General features: G+C 45.0%; 1 protein-coding gene across 1 annotated transcript in view; it reads right to left on the bottom strand.

Annotated features, from left to right (window-relative positions):
• Positions 1-20,000, bottom strand: part of LOC109898230 (tight junction protein ZO-1) — a 199,749-nt gene that overhangs the window by 155,999 nt on the left and 23,750 nt on the right. The window contains exon 2 of the mRNA XM_031832992.1: positions 3,268-3,499. Within this exon, the coding sequence (XP_031688852.1) occupies positions 3,268-3,499 (232 nt within the window). The remainder of the gene's footprint in view (positions 1-3,267; positions 3,500-20,000) is intronic.

Genomic DNA, 20,000 nt, shown 5'->3' with positions numbered 1-20,000 from the left:
GAGGTAGTTGTTTGGGCTAAATTATAGATGGGCTATGTACAGGTGCAGTAATCTGTGAGCTGTTCTGACAGCTGGTGCTTAAAGCTAGTGAGGGAGATAAGTGTTTCCAGTTTCAGAGATTTTTGTAGTTCGTTCCAGTCATTGGCAGCAGAGAACTGAAAGGAGAGGCGGCCAAAGGAAGAATTGGTTTTGGGGGTGACCAGAGAGATATACCTGCTGGAGCGCGTGCTACAGGTGGGTGATGCTATGGTGACCAGCGAGCTGAGATAAGGGGGGACTTTACCTAGCAGAGACTTGTAGATGACATGGAGCCAGTGGGTTTGATGATGAGTATGAAGCGAGGGCCAGCCAGCGAGAGAGTACAGGTCGCAGTGGTGGGTAGTGGGCTTTGGCGACAAAACTGATGGCACTGTGATAGACTGCATCCAATTTATTGAATAGGCTATTGGAGGCTATTTTGTAAATTACATCGCCAAAGTCGAGGATCGGTAGGATGGTCCGTTTTACGAGGGTATGTTTGGCAGCATGAGTGAAGGATGCTTTGTTGCGAAATAGGAAGCCAATACTAGATTTAACTTTGGATTGGAGATGTTTGATGTGAGTCTGGAAGGAGAGTTTACAGTCTAACCAGACACCTAGGTATTTGTAGTTGTCCACATATTCTAAGTCCGAACCGTCCAGAGTAGTGATGCTGGACGCGCGGGCAGGTACAGGCAGCGACCGGTTGAAGAGCATGCATTTAGTTTTACTTGTATTTAAGAGCAGTTGGAGGATATATAGTGTGAGAGGCCAGAGGCCATCAGCTGTGTTCTTAGTCTCTAGAGAGAGAGACACAGTGATGTGACAGTGACCTCTCTGGCTCTTCGAACCTGAAACTGAGGTGTGTGTGTTTGTGCGAGCGTGCACATATCCTGTGCGTGTGTGTGTGTGTGTGTTTGTGCGAGCGTGCACATATCCTGTGTGTGTGTGTGTGTGTGTGTGTGTGTGTGTGTGTGTGTGTGTGTGTGTGTGTGTGTGTGTGTGTGTGTGTGTGTGTGTGTGTGTGTGTGTGTGTGTGTGTGTGTGAGAGAGAGTGACAGTGTCATGCCCTAACCTTAGAGATCCTTTTTATTCTCTATTTTGGTTAGGTCAGGGTGTGACTAGGGTGGGTACTCTAGTTTTTTGCATTTCTATGTGGGCCTGGTATGGTTCCCAATCAGAGGCAGCTGTCTATCGTTGTCTCTGACTGGGGATCATATTTAGGCAGCCTTTTCCCACCTGTTGTTTGTGGGATCTTGTTTTTGCGTAGCTGCCTGTGAGCAGCCCAGAACGTCGCGTTTCGTTTTCGTCTATATTGTTTTTGGTGAGTTTCATATTTATTAAACATGTGGAACTCTAAGTACGCTGCTCCTCGGTCCATTCATTCAGACGAACGTGACAGACAGCTCATGAAGACATAACGAGTTTGTGGTAAGTCACTCTGTCTCTCCTCTCTGTGAGGACAGACAGGCGGACGGACAGCAACACGACTGTAATGCATATAAGCCTTTAGAGTTTTATTGTGTATTATAAACTGTGTGGTTTGAGACCTGAATTATGATTGGCTGACAGCCGTGATATATCAGACCGTATACCACAGGTACGACAAAACATTCATTTTTAATGCTCTAATTACGTTGGTAACCAGTTTAAAAATAGCACCTCGAGGGTTTGTGATATATGGCTAATATAAGGCTGTGTCCAGGCACTCCGCGTTGCGTCATGCTTAAACAGCCCTTAGCCGTGGTATATTGGCCATATACCACACCCCCTCGGTCCTTACTGTTTAATTATCCTTCATAGTTGTTATGTCACCACTGTCTCCTGCCAGAGCACTTCCATGTACTTTTAATGATCAAATAAATCAAACCAAATTCAGAGATGGATACTACAACTGAACACTAGCTGGCTACTCAGACCAACCAGGCTTCATCTTTTCAGCCTGGCTCTGAACCAAGTATAGCCATGAACCTGAACCTGGCTGAGGTTCCAATGTCTCAGTGAGGCAGAGTGACTGGTTCCAATGTCTCAGTGAGGCAGAGTTACTGTGGTTCCAATGTCTCAGTGAGGCAGAGTGACTGTGATTCCAATGTCTCAGTGAGGCAGAGTGACTGTGATTCCAATGTCTCAGTGAGGCAGAGTGACTGTGGTTCCAATGTCTCAGTGAGGCAGAGTGACTGTGGTTCCAATGTCTCAGTGAGGCAGAGGGACTGTGGTTCCAATGTCTCAGTGAGGCAGAGTGACTGTGGTTCCAATGTCTCAGTGAGGCAGAGTGACTGTGATTCCAATGTCTCAGTGAGGCAGAGTGACTGTGGTTCCAATGTCTCAGTGCGGCAGAGTGACTGTGGTTCCAATGTCTCAGTGAAGCTGAGTGACTGTGAGTTCAATACCAGTGGAACAGTTTTGCTTCCGTCCCTCTCCTTGCCCCTACCTGGGCTCGAACCAGGGACCCTCTGCACACATCAACAACTGCCTCCCACGAAGCACCGTTACCCATCGCTCCACAAAAGCCGCTGCCCTTGCAGAGCAAAGGGGAACCAAAACTTCAGGTCTCAGAAAAAGTGACGCCACCGATTGAAACGCTATTAGCGCGCACCACCGCTACACTAGCTAGCCATTTCACACAGGTTACACTAGCATGGGCCACATGCACTGAATGTGTCACTACCAATGCTGACAGTTCAGTAAATCACTCTGGAAATGAACTTATCATTACTTAGGCGCAACATGGAGCTAGCTCATATAAACATGTACATAGGTCCATATACAAAACATAAATGCACTGACTCAGTGTACTGTAAGTCATTTTGGATAGGAGCGTCAGCTAAATGACCATATTACTAGCTAGGGCTATGTAGCTAGCTCACGTAAACATGTGCATGGCATGTGGTGCAAAGGAGGTTGGTGGCACCCTAATTGGGGAGGACGGGCTCGTGGTAATGGCTGGAGCGGAATCAGTGGAATGGTATCAAATACATCAAACACATGGTTTCCATGGTTTTCCATTGTTTCCGTGGTTTCCATGGTTTCCGTGGTTTCCGTGGTTTCCAGGTGTTCGATGCCATTCCATTGGTTCCGTTCCAGCCATTATTATGAGCCGTCCTCCCCACTGATGTGGTAATCATATTGAATCTGGTAATGTTACCAGTTCTGTCTGTTTGAATAAAGATAATCTGCTAAATGACCATGTTATTACTTAGGGGCTTGAATTAATGGGAAAAGGTCTGTCGTTTTAGTGTCTTCACTTACTTTGGAGTCCAGAAGGTCGATGCTGTCCAGGCTCTTGCTCCTATGGATACGACCTTTGATCCTGCGTAGCGACGGCTTGGCCTGATGTATGCTGCTCACAGACGACGATGCAGAGATCGAGCCGCTCCCGTGTCCTAGCCCGTGACCGTGTCCGTGTCCCTGACCTTGGCCTTGACCCCGGCTGGCTCTGCCGTGTGGGAGATTGCCGGGGTGGAGGAGGCTGGGGTGAATCCTGAGGGTCGGACAAAAACATCCCATCAGGATCATCATACTGAACTCCCGAGAATAGAAGAAACGAGAATATAAATTGTCACTGAAGGTCAAATCGGTTGCAGCAAAACTACAAACAATTAACAAGTGGACATGTGCCTGGCCTCTAGTGTTATCAGTACTGTGTATTAATGCCTGGCCTCTAGTGTTATCAGTACTGTGTATTAGTGCCTGGCCTCTAGTGTTATCAGTACTGTGTATTAGTGCCTGGCCTCTAGTGTTATCAGTACTGTGTATTAGTGCCTGGCCTCTAGTGTTATCAGTACTGTGTATTAGTGCCTGGCCTCTAGTGTTATCAGTACTGTGTCTTAGTGTCTGGCCTCTAGTGTTATCAGTACTGTGTATTAGTGCCTGGCCTCTAGTGTTATCAGTACTGTGTCTTAGTGCCTGGCCTCTAGTGTTATCAGTACTGTGTATTAGTGCCTGGCCTCTAGTGTTATCAGTACTGTGTATTAGTGCCTGGCCTCTAGTGTTATCAGTACTGTGTATTAGTGCCTGGCCTCTAGTGTTATCAGTACTGTGTCTTAGTGCCTGGTCTCTAGTGTATCAGTACTGTGTCTTAGTGCCTGGCCTCTAGTGTTATCAGTACTGTGTCTTAGTGCCTGGCCTCTAGTGTTATCAGTACTGTGTCTTAGTGCCTGGCCTCTAGTGTTATCAGTACTGTGTATTAGTGCCTGGCCTCTAGTGTTATCAGTACTGTGTCTTAGTGCCTGGCCTCTAGTGTTATCAGTACTGTGTATTAGTGCCTGGCCTCTAGTGTTATCAGTACTGTGAATAAATGCCTGGCCTCTAGTGTTATCAGTACTGTGTCTTAGTGAATGAACGATAGTGTTAGCAGGTATCTACGGAACCGCACGGCACTGGGCCAATTGTGCACCGCCCTATGGTACTCCCAATCACGGCCGGTTGTGATACAGCCTGGAATCGAACCAGGGTCTGTAGTGACGCCTCTAGCACTGAGATGCAGTGCCTTACACCTCTGTACCACTCGGGAGCAGCCTCACTCAGTAAGGTGTGGTTACACCAGGCACTACTTCCAGTGATCAAACCAGGATTCTGTGTGTTTCTCTTTTTTCCCAAGTAGTGCAGGGAAGTCCCTTCCATAGGATAGTAAGAAAGGAAGGAGGAGAGAGAGAACGTGCTAGAGCAGGGGAATTTAACCCATGTAGTACTGGTGATCTAGAGGAGAGAGAATGTGCTAGAGCAGGGGAATTTAACCCATGTAGTACTGGTGATCTAGAGGAGAGAGAGAACGTGCTAGAGCAGGGGAATTGAACCCATGTAGTACTGGTGATCTAGAGGAGAGAGAGAACGTGCTAGAGCAGGGGAATTTAACCCATGTAGTACTGGTGATCTAGAGGAGAGAGAATGTGCTAGAGCAGGGGAATTGAACCCATAAAGTACTGGTGATCTAGAGGAGAGAGAATGTGCTAGAGCAGGGGAATTGAACCCATGTAGTACTGGTGATCTAGAGGAGAGAGAGAACGTGCTAGAGCAGGGGAATTTAACCCATGTAGTACTGGTGATCTAGAGGAGAGAGAATGTGCTAGAGCAGGGGAATTTAACCCATGTAGTACTGGTGATCTAGAGGAGAGAGAATGTGCTAGAGCAGGGGAATTGAACCCATAAAGTACTGGTGATCTAGAGGAGAGAGAATGTGCTAGAGCAGGGGAATTGAACCCATGTAGTACTGGTGATCTAGAGGAGAGAGAGAACGTGCTAGAGCAGGGGAATTTAACCCATGTAGTACTGGTGATCTAGAGGAGAGAGAATGTGCTAGAGCAGGGGAATTGAACCCATAAAGTACTGGTGATCTAGAGGAGAGAGAATGTGCTAGAGCAGGGGAATTGAACCCATGTAGTACTGGTGATCTAGAGGAGAGAGAGAACGTGCTAGAGCAGGGGAATTTAACCCATGTAGTACTGGTGATCTAGAGGAGAGAGAATGTGCTAGAGCAGGGGAATTGAACCCATAAAGTACTGGTGATCTAGAGGCAGCGGCTTAGACTCAATTTGTTCCTTATTTCAAATGTTATTTATTTATTTATTATTATGTTTAAAAATAGTTTTTATTCCTCTATATATATTTATTTTGGTTTATAAATGTTTTCCCCCAATTTCGTGATATCCAATTGGTAGTTACTCGAAGGTGGAAAGCCATGGGTCCTCTGAATCACGACCCCACCAAGCCGCACTGCATCTTGACACACTGCTCACCTAACCTGGAAGCCAGCCGCACCAATGTGTCGGAGGAAACACAGTGAAGTTGGCGACCACAGTCAGCGTGCATGAGCCCAGCCTGCCACAAGGAGTCGCTAGAGCGCAATGGGACAAGGACATCCCAGCAGGCCAAATCCTCCCCTAACCCGGATGACGCTGGGCCAATTGTGCGCCGTCTCTCGCGGTCGCGGCCGGCTACGACAGAGCCTGGAATCAAACCTGGATCAGTAGTGACGCCTCTAGTACTGTGATGCAGTGTCTTAGACCACAGCGGCACTCGGGAAGGCTTTGACTGTCTTGACAGGACATGCTTAACCAGGATTTACTCTCAAACGATACTTGAGAGAGGAGAGGAAAGGGAGGGAGAGAGGAGAGAGGGGGAGAGGAAAGAGGGAGAGGGAGAGAGGAGAGACAGGAGAGAGGGAGAGAAGAGAAGAGAGAGGAGAGAGGGAGAGGGGAGAGGGAGAGGAAAGGAAAGGGAGAGAGGGAGAGAGGAGAGAGGGAGAGAGGAAAGGGAGAGACAGGGGAGAGGGAGAGGAAAGGGAGAGACATGAGAGAGGGAGAGACAGGAGAGAGGGAGAGACAGGAGAGAGGGAGAGGAAAGGGAGAGACATGAGAGAAGGAGAGACAGGAGAGAGGGAGAGATGGATAGAGGGAGTGAGGGAGGGAGGAGAGAGGGAGAGGAAAGGGAGAGACAGGAGAGAGGGAGAGGAAAGGGAGAGACATGAGAGAGGGAGAGAGAGGAGAGAGTGAGAGAGGGAGAGACAGGAGAGATGGATAGAGGGAGTGAGGGAGAGACAGGAGAGAGGGAGAGAGGAGAGAGGGAGAGACAGGAGAGAGGGAGTGAGATCCATTTCCATTTTAAGTGGCTGACTATGATACTCCAGAGGGTTTTGTGACTAAATGTTTAAAAAGGTGGTGAAAGAAAAATAGAGGAATAATCTATGAGCGGAAACAGAACGCTGAAGCTCTCAAAAAGAAAAATGCCTTTTCAGACGGAGTTTCTGTGAGAAAATGTGTAACGCATAATAACAGAACAACAGAGTTGAAAGGTCACTCCGGTCAGCGCTCACTCCTTCTACACCCATCACCTGGAGCAATGAAAGACGCCAGGCGAGGGCTTTTTAGACAAATGCGACAGAGCCAAAGTGACTAAGACGAGCAGCTGACAGGAAAGAGAGTCTCTGGATGCACGACAGACCCAAGCTAGTCTTGCACAGTCAGAGGCCATCTCTTACACGTTGATTCTAGAACGGACATCGGCCAATGGCCTTCAGGCAGGAAGTCAGAGATAGTAACTTAATGCCTTCTGCTACAGTGGGATGGCTAGATAGTGTCTATGTCACTAATGGTACCCTATTCCCTACATACTGTAATACTTTTGATCAGAGCCTTGTGGGTACTGGTCAAAGTAGTGCACTATATAGGGAATAGCTCTGGTCAAAGTAGTGCACTATATAGGGAATAGGTCTGGTGAGAAGTAGTGCACTATATAGGGAATAGCTCTGGTCAAAGTAGTGCACTATATAGGGAATAGGTCTGGTGAGAAGTAGTGCACTATATAGGGAGTAGCTCTGGTCTAAGTAGTGCACTATATAGGGAATAGCTCTGGTCAAAGTAGTGCACTATATAGGGAATAGGTCTGGTGAGAAGTAGTGCACTATATAGGGAATAGCTCTGGTCAAAGTAGTGCACTATATAGGGAATAGCTCTGGTCAAAGTAGTACACTATATAGGGAATAGCTCTGGTGAGAAATAGTGCACTATATAGGGAATAGCTCTGGTGAGAAGTAGTGCACTATATAAGGAATTAGGGTGCCAGCTGGAGACGGACGTCCTAGTCTGTTTTTGATCTACATTGTTTAATAGAATACATGTACAGGTGTTATGACGGAGATTATAACCGCCACTCTACGTGGAACACTGATTCATCAACACACACACACACACACACACAGAGTTCCAAGCTGCACCCAGCAGGCTTCAGAAGGTCAGGAGATCATTTCCGTCTGTTCTGCTTACTGTAAGACTTCATCTTTTTGGAGGTAAAGCTCCACAGTCGAGTGGTTCAGCGGTCTAAAACACTGCATCTCAGTGCTAGAGGCGTCCCTACAGACCCTGGTTCAGCTGTCTAAATCACTGCATCTCAGTGCTAGAGGCGTCACTACAGACCCTGGTTCAGCGGTCTAAATCACTGCATCTCAGTGCTAGAGGCGTCACTACAGACCCTGGTTCAGCTGTCTAAATCACTGCATCTCAGTGCTAGAGGCGTCACTACAGACCCTGGTTCAGCTGTCTAAATCACTGCATCTCAGTGCTAGAGGCGTCACTACAGACCCTGGTTCAGCGGTCTAAAACACTGCATCTCAGTGCTAGAGGCGTCACTACAGACCCTGGTTCAGCGGTCTAAATCACTGCATCTCAGTGCTAGAGGCGTCACTACAGACCCTGGTTCAGCGGTCTAAAACACTACATCTCAGTGCTAGAGGCGTCACTACAGACCCTGGTTCAGCTGTCTAAATCACTGCATCTCAGTGCTAGAGGCGTCACTACAGACCCTGGTTCAGCGGTCTAAAACACTGCATCTCAGTGCTAGAGGCGTCACTACAGACCCTGGTTCAGCGGTCTAAAACCCTGCATCTCAGTGCTAGAGGCGTCACTACAGACCCTGGTTCAGCGGTCTAAAACACTGCATCTCAGTGCTAGAGGCGTCACTACAGACCCTGGTTCAGCGGTCTAAAAGCACTGCATCTCAGTGCTAGAGGTGTCACTACAGACCCTGGTTCAGCGGTCTAAAACACTGCATCTCAGTGCTAGAGGCGTCACTACAGACCCTGGTTCAGCGGTCTAAAACACTGCATCTCAGTGCTAGAGGCGTCACTACAGACCCTGGGGCGGCAGGGTAGCCTAGTGGTTAGAGCGTTGGACTAGTAACCGGAAGGTTGCAAGTTCAAACCCCCGAGCTGACAAGGTACAAATATGTCATTCTGCCCTTGAACAGACAGTTAACTCACTGTTCCTAGGGTGTCATTGAAAATAAGAAATGATTCTTAACTGACTTGCCTAGTAAAATAAAGGTAACATTAAAATAAATAAAAACTACAGGTTCAATTCCAAGCTGTAGGGTTTGGGTTTGGCTGGGGTAGGCTGTCATTATAAATAAGCAGACTATCAACAGAACCGCAGACCTCTATCAGCAGGCCATCAACAGAACCTCTATCAGCAGGCCATCAACAGAACCTCTACCAGCAGGCCATCAACAGAACCTCTACCAGCAGGCCATCAACAGAACCTCTATCAGCAGGCGATCAACAGAACCTCTATCAGCAGGCCATCAACAGAATCTCTATCAGCAGGCCATCAACAGAATCTCTATCAGCAGGCCATCAACAGAACCTCTATCAGCAGGCCATCAACAGAACCTCTACCAGCAGGCCATCAACAGAACCTCTTATTTATAATGCTCTCTACCCGCTCTCTAAGTACTTCTTAATTCACACACACACACACACACAGCGTCTTTATTCATAACATACACACTCATATACATCTCATAGCATACACACTCACAGTGTGGCAAGTGTTTGACGTAGTGTTTTGGTAACTATTGGCGACGCTGAACAGCAGCGTGCATCAGAGAGGCAGCAGAGATGTGTATGTAGAGACAGAGACTGGGAAATCTCAAGCTAGACACTGTGTGTAGAAACAATCTCCTTTTTCATTAGAAGGAGGCTGTCTAGCAGTAACATGGATATACAGCGCCTTCAGAAAGTATTCATACCCCTTGACTTATTCCACATTTTATTCTGTTACAGCCTGAGTTCAAAAATGGATTACAGAGATGTTTTTTTTCTCTCACCCATCTACACACAATACCCCAGAATGACAAAGTGAAAACTTATTAGCAAATTTATTGATAACGAAATACAGAAATATATCATTTACATTGTATTCACACCCCTGCGTTGTGTGCCAGGCTTGTAGCGTCATACCCAAGAAGACTCGAGGCTGTAAACGCTGCCAAAGGTGCTTTAACAAAATACTGTATAAAGGGTCTGAATACTTATGTAAATGTGATATTTCCGTGTTTTATTCTAAAAAGAATTGCAATAATTTATAAAAACTTGTTTTTGCTTTCTCATTATGGGGTATTGTGATGTCATTATGGGGTATTGTGATGTCATTATGGGGTATTGTAATATCATTATGGAGTATTGTGTGTAGATTGACGAGGGGGAAAAAACTATTTAATCCATTTTAGAATAAGGCTGTAGCGTAATAAAATGTGGAAAAAGTCAAGGGGTCTGAATACTTTCCGAATGCACTGTATCTAGCACTAACCACTTAGCATGTATCTAGCCCTAACCACTTAGCATGTATCTAGCACTAACCACTTAGCATGTAACTAGCCCTAATGCTAGATACATGCTAAGTGGTTAGTGCTAGTTACATGCAAAGTGGTTAGGGCTAGTTACATGCTAAGTGGTTAGGGCTAGTTACATGCTAAGTGGTTAGTGCTAGATACATGCTAAGTGGTTAGTGCTAGTTACATGCTAAGTGGTTAGGGCTAGTTACATGCTAAGTGGTTAGGGCTAGTTACATGCTAAGTGGTTAGTGCTAGATACATGCTAAGTGGTTAGGGCTAGATACATGCTAAGTGGTTAGTGCTAGTTACATACTAAGTGGTTAGGGCTAGTTACATGCTAAGTGGTTAGGGCTAGTTACATGCTAAGTGGTTAGTGCTAGATACATGCTAAGTGGTTAGTGCTAGTTACATGCTAAGTGGTTAGGGCTAGATACATGCTAAGTGGTTAGGGCTAGTTACATGCTAAGTGGTTAGTGCTAGATACATGCTAAGTGGTTAGTGCTAGTTTGAGTTGAGTTTGAGGTTTTTTTTATTTTTACAGGGACAGTGCACATTAATCAACATTTCAGTAAAAGTGCCGGTTTTAGCCAACCGGCTAATTTTCAACCGCAGTCCCTGGGCAGGTTATTAAAAACAATTACAATATAGACAATAGCAACATAGAACAAGCAAGACATAGCATACAGACAGAGCAACATAGGACAAGCAAGACGTAGCATACAGACAGAGCAGCATAAAACAAAAAGCAGCAAGACAAAATTCATAAAAGCAACTAAGTGTTTCCACACCTCACAAGCTACAGACAACAGACAACATGGAGTGGCAACACACAGCTAGGGACCATGTTCACAAATCTGATTGACCTTTAGCCATGTCTTCAAGCATTTTGTGAAAGTGTGATATGTGGTGCAGTTATGTGTGTCTGATGGCAGTGTATTCCAGACATGGGAAGCTCTCACAGAGAATGCAGATTTAACTAAAGGTGCTTTTCCTTAGGGGAACTATACAGTCACCTCTCATGGCAGACCTTGTGGATCTGCTGCCATATGTCTGGGTTTTCTGTTTAACAAAAATATTGAGTGGAGGGGGAGCCAGGCCATTGAGGATCTTGAATACAAGACATGTTACATGCTAGTTACATGGTTAGCTAACCACTTAGTATGTATCTAGCACTAACCACTTAGCATGTAACTAGCACTAAACACTTAGCATGTATCTAGCACTAACCACTTAGCATGTAACTAGCCCTAACCACTTAGCATATAACTAGCACTAACCACTTAGCATGTATCTAGCACTAACCACTTAGCATGTAACTAGCCCTAACCACTTAGCATGTAACTAGCCCTAACCACTTAGCATGTAACTAGCCCTAACCACTTAGCATGTAACTAGCCCTAACCACTTAGTATGTAACTAGCACTAACCACTTAGCATATAACTAGCACTAACACACTGTAGGTAAATAAGATCAATGTCCCATTATGACGCACACAGATCCAGTACAGAGTGATAATGTAGTTCATTACAGAGGGTGGTAATGTACTGTAGTCCAGTATAGAGGGTGGTAATGTACTGTAGTCCAGTATAGAGGGGAGTAATGTACTGTAGTCCAGTATAGAGGGTGGTAATGTACTGTAGTCCAGTATAGAGGGTGGTAATGTACTGTAGTCCAGTACAGAGGGTGGTAATGTACTGTAGTCCAGTACAGAGGGTGGTAATGTACTGTAGTCCAGTACAGAGGGTGGTAATGTACTGTAGTTCAGTATAGAGGGTGGTAATGTACTGTAGTCCAGTACAGAGGGTGGTAATGTACTGTAGTCCAGTACAGAGGGTGGTAATGTACTGTAGTCCAGTATATAGGGTGGTAATGCCCTGTACATAGGGGGTAATGTACTGTAGTGTACAGAGGGTGGTAATGTACTGTAGTGTACATAGGGTGGTAATGTACTGTAGTGTACATAGGGTGGTAATGTACTGTAGTCTAGTACAGAGGGTGGTAATGTACTGTAGTCTAGTACAGAGGGTGGTAATGTACTGTAGTCCAGTACAGAGGGTGGTAATGTACTGTAGTTCAGTATAGAGGGTGGTAATGTACTGTAGTCTAGTACAGAGGGTGGTAATGTACTGTAGTCTAGTACAGAGGGTGGTAATGTACTGTAGTTCAGTATAGAGGGTGGTAATGTACTGTAGTCCAGTACAGAGGGTGGTAATGTACTGTAGTGTACAGAGGGTGGTAATGTACTGTAGTGTACATAGGGTGGTAATGTACTGTAGTCTAGTACAGAGGGTGGTAATGTACTGTAGTGTACAGAGGGTGGTAATGTACTGTAGTGTACAGAGGGTGGTAATGTACTGTAGTGTACATAGGGTGGTAATGTACTGTAGTGTACAGAGGGTGGTAATGTACTGTAGTCTAGTACAGAGGGTGGTAATGTACTGTAGTCTAGTACATAGGGTGGTAATGTACTGTAGTCTAGTACAGAGGGTGGTAATGTACTGTAGTCTAGTACAGAGGGTGGTAATGTACTGTAGTCCAGTATAGAGGGTGGTCATGTACTGTAGTGTACAGAGGGTGGTAATGTACTGTAGTGTACAGAGGGTGGTAATGTACTGTAGTCTAGTACATAGGGTGGTAATGTACTGTAGTCTAGTACAGAGGGTGGTAATGTACTGTAGTCTAGTACAGAGGGTGGTAATGTACTATAGTCTAGTACATAGGGTGGTAATGTACTGTAGTCTAGTACAGAGGGTGGTAATGTACTGTAGTCTAGTACAGAGGGTGGTAATGTACTGTAGTCTAGTACATAGGGTGGTAATGTACTGTAGTCTAGTACAGAGGGAGGTAATGTACTGTAGTCTAGTACATAGGGAGGTAATGTACTGTAGTGTACAGAGGGTGGTAATGTACTGTAGTGTACAGAGGGTGGTAATGTACTGTAGTCTAGTAAAGAGGGTGGTAATGTACTATAGTCTAGTACATAGGGTGGTAATGTACTGTAGTGTACAGAGGGTGGTAATGTACTGTAGTCTAGTACAGAGGGTGGTAATGTACTGTAGTGTACAGAGGGTGGTAATGTACTGTAGTCTAGTACAGAGGGTGGTAATGTACTGTAGTCTAGTACATAGGGTGGTAATGTACTGTAGTGTACAGAGGGTGGTAATGTACTGCAGTCTAGTACAGAGGGTGGTAATGTACTGTAGTCTAGTACAGAGGGAGGTAATGTACTGTAGTCTAGTACATAGGGAGGTAATGTACTGTAGTGTACAGAGGGTGGTAATGTACTGTAGTGTACAGAGGGTGGTAATGTACTGTAGTCTAGTACAGAGGGTGGTAATGTACTGTAGTGTACAGAGGGTGGTAATGTACTGTAGTGTACAGAGGGTGGTAATGTACTGTAGTCTAGTACAGAGGGTGGAATGTACTGTAGTGTACAGCGGGTGGTCATGTACTGTAGTCTAGTACAGAGGGTGGTAATGTACTGTAGTCTAGTACAGAGGGTGGTAATGTACTGTAGTGTACAGAGGGTGGTAATGTACTGTAGTGTACAGAGGGTGGTAATGTACTGTAGTCTAGTACAGAGGGTGGTCATGTACTGTAGTCTAGTACAGAGGGTGGTAATGTACTGTAGTGTACAGAGGGTGGTAATGTACTGTAGTGTACAGAGGGTGGTAATGTACTGTAGTCTAGTACAGAGGGTGGTAATGTACTGTAGTGTACAGAGGGTGGTAATGTACTGTAGTGTACAGAGGGTGGTAATGTACTGTAGTCTAGTACAGAGGGTGGAATGTACTGTAGTGTACAGCGGGTGGTAATGTACTGTAGTCTAGTACAGAGAGTGGTAATGTACTGTAGTCTAGTACAGAGGGTGGTAATGTACTGTAGTCTAGTACAGAGGGTGGTAATGTACTGTAGTGTACAGAGGGTGATAATGTACTGTAGTCTAGTACAGAGGGTGGTAATGTACTGTAGTCTAGTACAGAGGGTGGTAATGTACTGTAGTGTACAGAGGGTGGTAATGTACTGTAGTCTAGTACATAGGGTGGTAATGTACTGTAGTGTACAGAGGGTGGTAATGTACTGTAGTGTACAGAGGGTGGTAATGTACTGTAGTCTAGTACAGAGGGTGGAATGTACTGTAGTGTACAGCGGGTGGTAATGTACTGTAGTCTAGTACAGAGGGTGGTAATGTACTGTAGTCTAGTACAGAGGGTGGTAATGTACTGTAGTGTACAGAGGGTGGTAATGTACTGTAGTGTACAGAGGGTGGTAATGTACTGTAGTCTAGTACATAGGGTGGTCATGTACTTTAGTCTAGTACAGAGGGTGGTAATGTACTGTAGTGTACAGAGGGTGGTAATGTACTGTAGTGTACAGAGGGTGGTAATGTACTGTAGTCTAGTACAGAGGGTGGTAATGTACTGTAGTGTACAGAGGGTGGTAATGTACTGTAGTGTACAGAGGGTGGTAATGTACTGTAGTCTAGTACAGAGGGTGGAATGTACTGTAGTGTACAGCGGGTGGTAATGTACTGTAGTCTAGTACAGAGAGTGGTAATGTACTGTAGTCTAGTACAGAGGGTGGTAATGTACTGTAGTCTAGTACAGAGGGTGGTAATGTACTGTAGTGTACAGAGGGTGATAATGTACTGTAGTCTAGTACAGAGGGTGGTAATGTACTGTAGTCTAGTACAGAGGGTGGTAATGTACTGTAGTGTACAGAGGGTGGTAATGTACTGTAGTCTAGTACATAGGGTGGTAATGTACTGTAGTGTACAGAGGGTGGTAATGTACTGTAGTGTACAGAGGGTGGTAATGTACTGTAGTCTAGTACAGAGGGTGGTAATGTACTGTAGTCTAGTACAGAGGGTGGTAATGCACTGTAGTGTACAGAGGGTGGTAATGTACTGTAGTGTACAGAGGGTGGTAATGTACTGTAGTCTAGTACAGAGGGTGGTAATGTACTGTAGTGTACAGAGGGTGGTAATGTACTGTAGTGTACAGAGGGTGGTAATGTACTGTAGTGTACAGAGGGTGGTAATGTACTGTAGTGTACAGAGGGTGGTAATGTACTGTAGTCTAGTACAGAGGGTGGTAATGTACTGTAGTGTACAGAGGGTGGTAATGTACTGTAGTCTAGTACAGAGGGTGGTAATGTACTGTAGTGTACAGAGGGTGGTAATGTACTGCAGTCTAGTACAGAGGGTGGTAATGTACTGTAGTCTAGTACAGAGGGTGGTAATGTACTGTAGTCTAGTACAGAGGGTGGTAATGTACTGTAGTGTACAGAGGGTGGTAATGTACTGTAGTGTACAGAGGGTGGTAATGTACTGTAGTGTACAGAGGGTGGTAATGTACTGTAGTGTACAGAGGGTGGTAATGTACTGTAGTCTAGTACAGAGGGTGGTAATGTACTGTAGTGTACAGAGGGTGGTAATGTACTGTAGTGTACAGAGGGTGGTAATGTACTGTAGTGTACGGAGGGTGGTAATGTACTGTAGTCTAGTATAGAGGGTGGTAATGTACTGTAGTGTACAGAGGGTGGTAATGTACTGTAGTGTACATAGGGTGGTAATATACTGTAGTCTAGTACAGAGGGTGGTAATGTACTGTAGTGTACAGAGGGTGGTAATGTACTGTAGTGTACATAGGGTGGTAATGTACTGTAGTCTAGTACAGAGGGTGGTAATGTACTGTAGTCTAGTACAGAGGGTGGTAATGTACTGTAGTCTAGTACAGAGGGTGGTAATGTACTGTAGTGTACAGAGGGTGGTAATGTACTGTAGTCTAGTATAGAGGGTGGTAATGTACTGTAGTGTACAGAGGGTGGTAATGTACTGTAGTGTACATAGGGTGGTAATGTACTGTAGTGTACAGAGGGTGGTAATGTACTGTAGTGTACAGAGGGTGGTAATGTACTGTAGTCTAGTACAGAGGGTGGTAATGTACTGTAGTCTAGTACAGAGGGTGGTAATGTACTGTAGTCTAGTACAGAGGGTGGTAATGTACTGTAGTGTACAGAGGGTGGTAATGTACTGTAGTGTACAGAGGGTGGTAATGTACTGTAGTCTAGTACAGAGGGTGGTAATGTACTGTAGTGTACAGAGGGTGGTAATGTACTGTAGTCTAGTACAGAGGGTGGTAATGTACTGTAGTGTACAGAGGGTGGTAATGTACTGCAGTCTAGTACAGAGGGTGGTAATGTACTGTAGTCTAGTACAGAGGGTGGTAATGTACTGTAGTGTACAGAGGGTGGTAATGTACTGTAGTGTACAGAGGGTGGTAATGTACTGTAGTGTACAGAGGGTGGTAATGTACTGTAGTGTACAGAGGGTGGTAATGTACTGTAGTCTAGTACAGAGGGTGGTAATGTACTGTAGTGTACAGAGGGTGGTAATGTACTGTAGTGTACAGAGGGTGGTAATGGTTTCTTCCTAGGTATTGGCCTTTCTAGGGAGTTTTTCCTAGCCACCGTGCTTCTCCACCTGCATTGCTTGCTGTTTGGGGTTTTAGGCTGGGTTTCTGTACAGCACTTTGAGATATCAGCTGATGTACGAAGGGCTATATAAATAAATTTGATTTGATTTGATTTGATTTGATTAATGTACTGTAGTGTACAGAGGGTGGTAATGTACTGTAGTCTAGTATAGAGGGTGGTAATGTACTGTAGTGTACAGAGGGTGGTAATGTACTGTAGTCTAGTACAGAGGGTGGTAATGTACTGTAGTGTACAGAGGGTGATAATGTACTGTAGTCTAGTACAGAGGGTGGTAATGTACTGTAGTCTAGTACAGAGGGTGGTAATGTACTGTAGTGTACAGAGGGTGGTAATGTACTGTAGTCTAGTACATAGGGTGGTAATGTACTGTAGTGTACAGAGGGTGGTAATGTACTGTAGTGTACAGAGGGTGGTAATGTACTGTAGTCTAGTACAGAGGGTGGTAATGTACTGTAGTCTAGTACAGAGGGTGGTAATGCACTGTAGTGTACAGAGGGTGGTAATGTACTGTAGTGTACAGAGGGTGGTAATGTACTGTAGTCTAGTACAGAGGGTGGTAATGTACTGTAGTGTACAGAGGGTGGTAATGTACTGTAGTGTACAGAGGGTGGTAATGTACTGTAGTGTACAGAGGGTGGTAATGTACTGTAGTGTACAGAGGGTGGTAATGTACTGTAGTCTAGTACAGAGGGTGGTAATGTACTGTAGTGTACAGAGGGTGGTAATGTACTGTAGTCTAGTACAGAGGGTGGTAATGTACTGTAGTGTACAGAGGGTGGTAATGTACTGCAGTCTAGTACAGAGGGTGGTAATGTACTGTAGTCTAGTACAGAGGGTGGTAATGTACTGTAGTCTAGTACAGAGGGTGGTAATGTACTGTAGTGTACAGAGGGTGGTAATGTACTGTAGTGTACAGAGGGTGGTAATGTACTGTAGTGTACAGAGGGTGGTAATGTACTGTAGTGTACAGAGGGTGGTAATGTACTGTAGTCTAGTACAGAGGGTGGTAATGTACTGTAGTGTACAGAGGGTGGTAATGTACTGTAGTGTACAGAGGGTGGTAATGTACTGTAGTGTACGGAGGGTGGTAATGTACTGTAGTCTAGTATAGAGGGTGGTAATGTACTGTAGTGTACAGAGGGTGGTAATGTACTGTAGTGTACATAGGGTGGTAATATACTGTAGTCTAGTACAGAGGGTGGTAATGTACTGTAGTGTACAGAGGGTGGTAATGTACTGTAGTGTACATAGGGTGGTAATGTACTGTAGTCTAGTACAGAGGGTGGTAATGTACTGTAGTCCTAGTACAGAGGGTGGTAATGTACTGTAGTCTAGTACAGAGGGTGGTAATGTACTGTAGTGTACAGAGGGTGGTAATGTACTGTAGTCTAGTATAGAGGGTTGTAATGTACTGTAGTGTACAGAGGGTGGTAATGTACTGTAGTGTACATAGGGTGGTAATGTACTGTAGTGTACAGAGGGTGGTAATGTACTGTAGTGTACAGAGGGTGGTAATGTACTGTAGTCTAGTACAGAGGGTGGTAATGTACTGTAGTCTAGTACAGAGGGTGGTAATGTACTGTAGTCTAGTACAGAGGGTGGTAATGTACTGTAGTGTACAGAGGGTGGTAATGTACTGTAGTGTACAGAGGGTGGTAATGTACTGTAGTCTAGTACAGAGGGTGGTAATGTACTGTAGTGTACAGAGGGTGGTAATGTACTGTAGTCTAGTACAGAGGGTGGTAATGTACTGTAGTGTACAGAGGGTGGTAATGTACTGCAGTCTAGTACAGAGGGTGGTAATGTACTGTAGTCTAGTACAGAGGGTGGTAATGTACTGTAGTGTACAGAGGGTGGTAATGTACTGTAGTGTACAGAGGGTGGTAATGTACTGTAGTGTACAGAGGGTGGTAATGTACTGTAGTGTACAGAGGGTGGTAATGTACTGTAGTCTAGTACAGAGGGTGGTAATGTACTGTAGTGTACAGAGGGTGGTAATGTACTGTAGTGTACAGAGGGTGGTAATGTACTGTAGTGTACAGAGGGTGGTAATGTACTGTAGTCTAGTATAGAGGGTGGTAATGTACTGTAGTGTACAGAGGGTGGTAATGTACTGTAGTGTACATAGGGTGGTAATATACTGTAGTCTAGTACAGAGGGTGGTAATGTACTGTAGTGTACAGAGGGTGGTAATGTACTGTAGTGTACATAGGGTGGTAATGTACTGTAGTCTAGTACAGAGGGTGGTAATGTACTGTAGTCTAGTACAGAGGGTGGTAATGTACTGTAGTCTAGTACAGAGGGTGGTAATGTACTGTAGTGTACAGAGGGTGGTAATGTACTGTAGTCTAGTATAGAGGGTGGTAATGTACTGTAGTGTACAGAGGGTGGTAATGTACTGTAGTGTACATAGGGTGGTAATGTACTGTAGTGTACAGAGGGTGGTAATGTACTGTAGTGTACAGAGGGTGGTAATGTACTGTAGTCTAGTACAGAGGGTGGTAATGTACTGTAGTCTAGTACAGAGGGTGGTAATGTACTGTAGTCTAGTACAGAGGGTGGTAATGTACTGTAGTGTACAGAGGGTGGTAATGTACTGTAGTGTACAGAGGGTGGTAGTGTACTGTAGTGTACATAGGGTGGTAATGTACTGTAGTCTAGTACAGAGGGTGGTAATGTACTGTAGTGTACAGAGGGTGGTAATGTACTGTAGTGTACATAGGGTGGTAATGTACTGTAGTCTAGTACAGAGGGTGGTAATGTACTGTAGTCTAGTACAGAGGGTGGTAATGTACTGTAGTGTACAGAGGGTGGTAATGTACTGTAGTGTACATAGGGTGGTAATGTACTGTAGTGTACAGAGGGTGGTAATGTACTGTAGTCTAGTATAGAGGGTGGTAATGTACTGTAGTGTACAGAGGGTGGTAATGTACTGTGGTGTACATAGGGTGGTAATGTACTGTAGTGTACAGAGGGTGGTAATGTACTGTAGTCTAGTACAGAGGGTGGTAATGTACTGTAGTCTAGTACAGAGGGTGGTAATGTACTGTAGTTCAGTACAGAGGGAGGTAATTCAATACTACATGGTGATACTGTAGTTCAGAGAAGGGGCAGATGCCTGATGCTGTTACAAAGAAAAGGGACCAGGGACAAGAGACATCATTAATCAGGACTTTTTGAATCAAACCCCCAATTCACAATTTTTAAAATGTTTTTCTCTGTGTCTCTCTCTATGTCTGTGTGTCTGTCTGTCTGTTTGTGTGTCTGTGTGTCTCTCTCTCTCTGTCTGTCTGTGTGTCTGTCTGTCTGTGTGTCTGTCTGTCTGTCTGTCTGTCTGTCTGTCTGTCTGTCTGTCTGTCTGTGTGTCTCTCTGTCTGAG

The sequence above is a fragment of the Oncorhynchus kisutch genome, linkage group LG10 (genome assembly GCF_002021735.2).
Source record: "Oncorhynchus kisutch isolate 150728-3 linkage group LG10, Okis_V2, whole genome shotgun sequence".
NCBI classification, from domain to species: Eukaryota; Metazoa; Chordata; class Actinopteri; order Salmoniformes; family Salmonidae; genus Oncorhynchus; species Oncorhynchus kisutch.
This window is presented reverse-complemented; position numbering and strand designations above follow the sequence as displayed.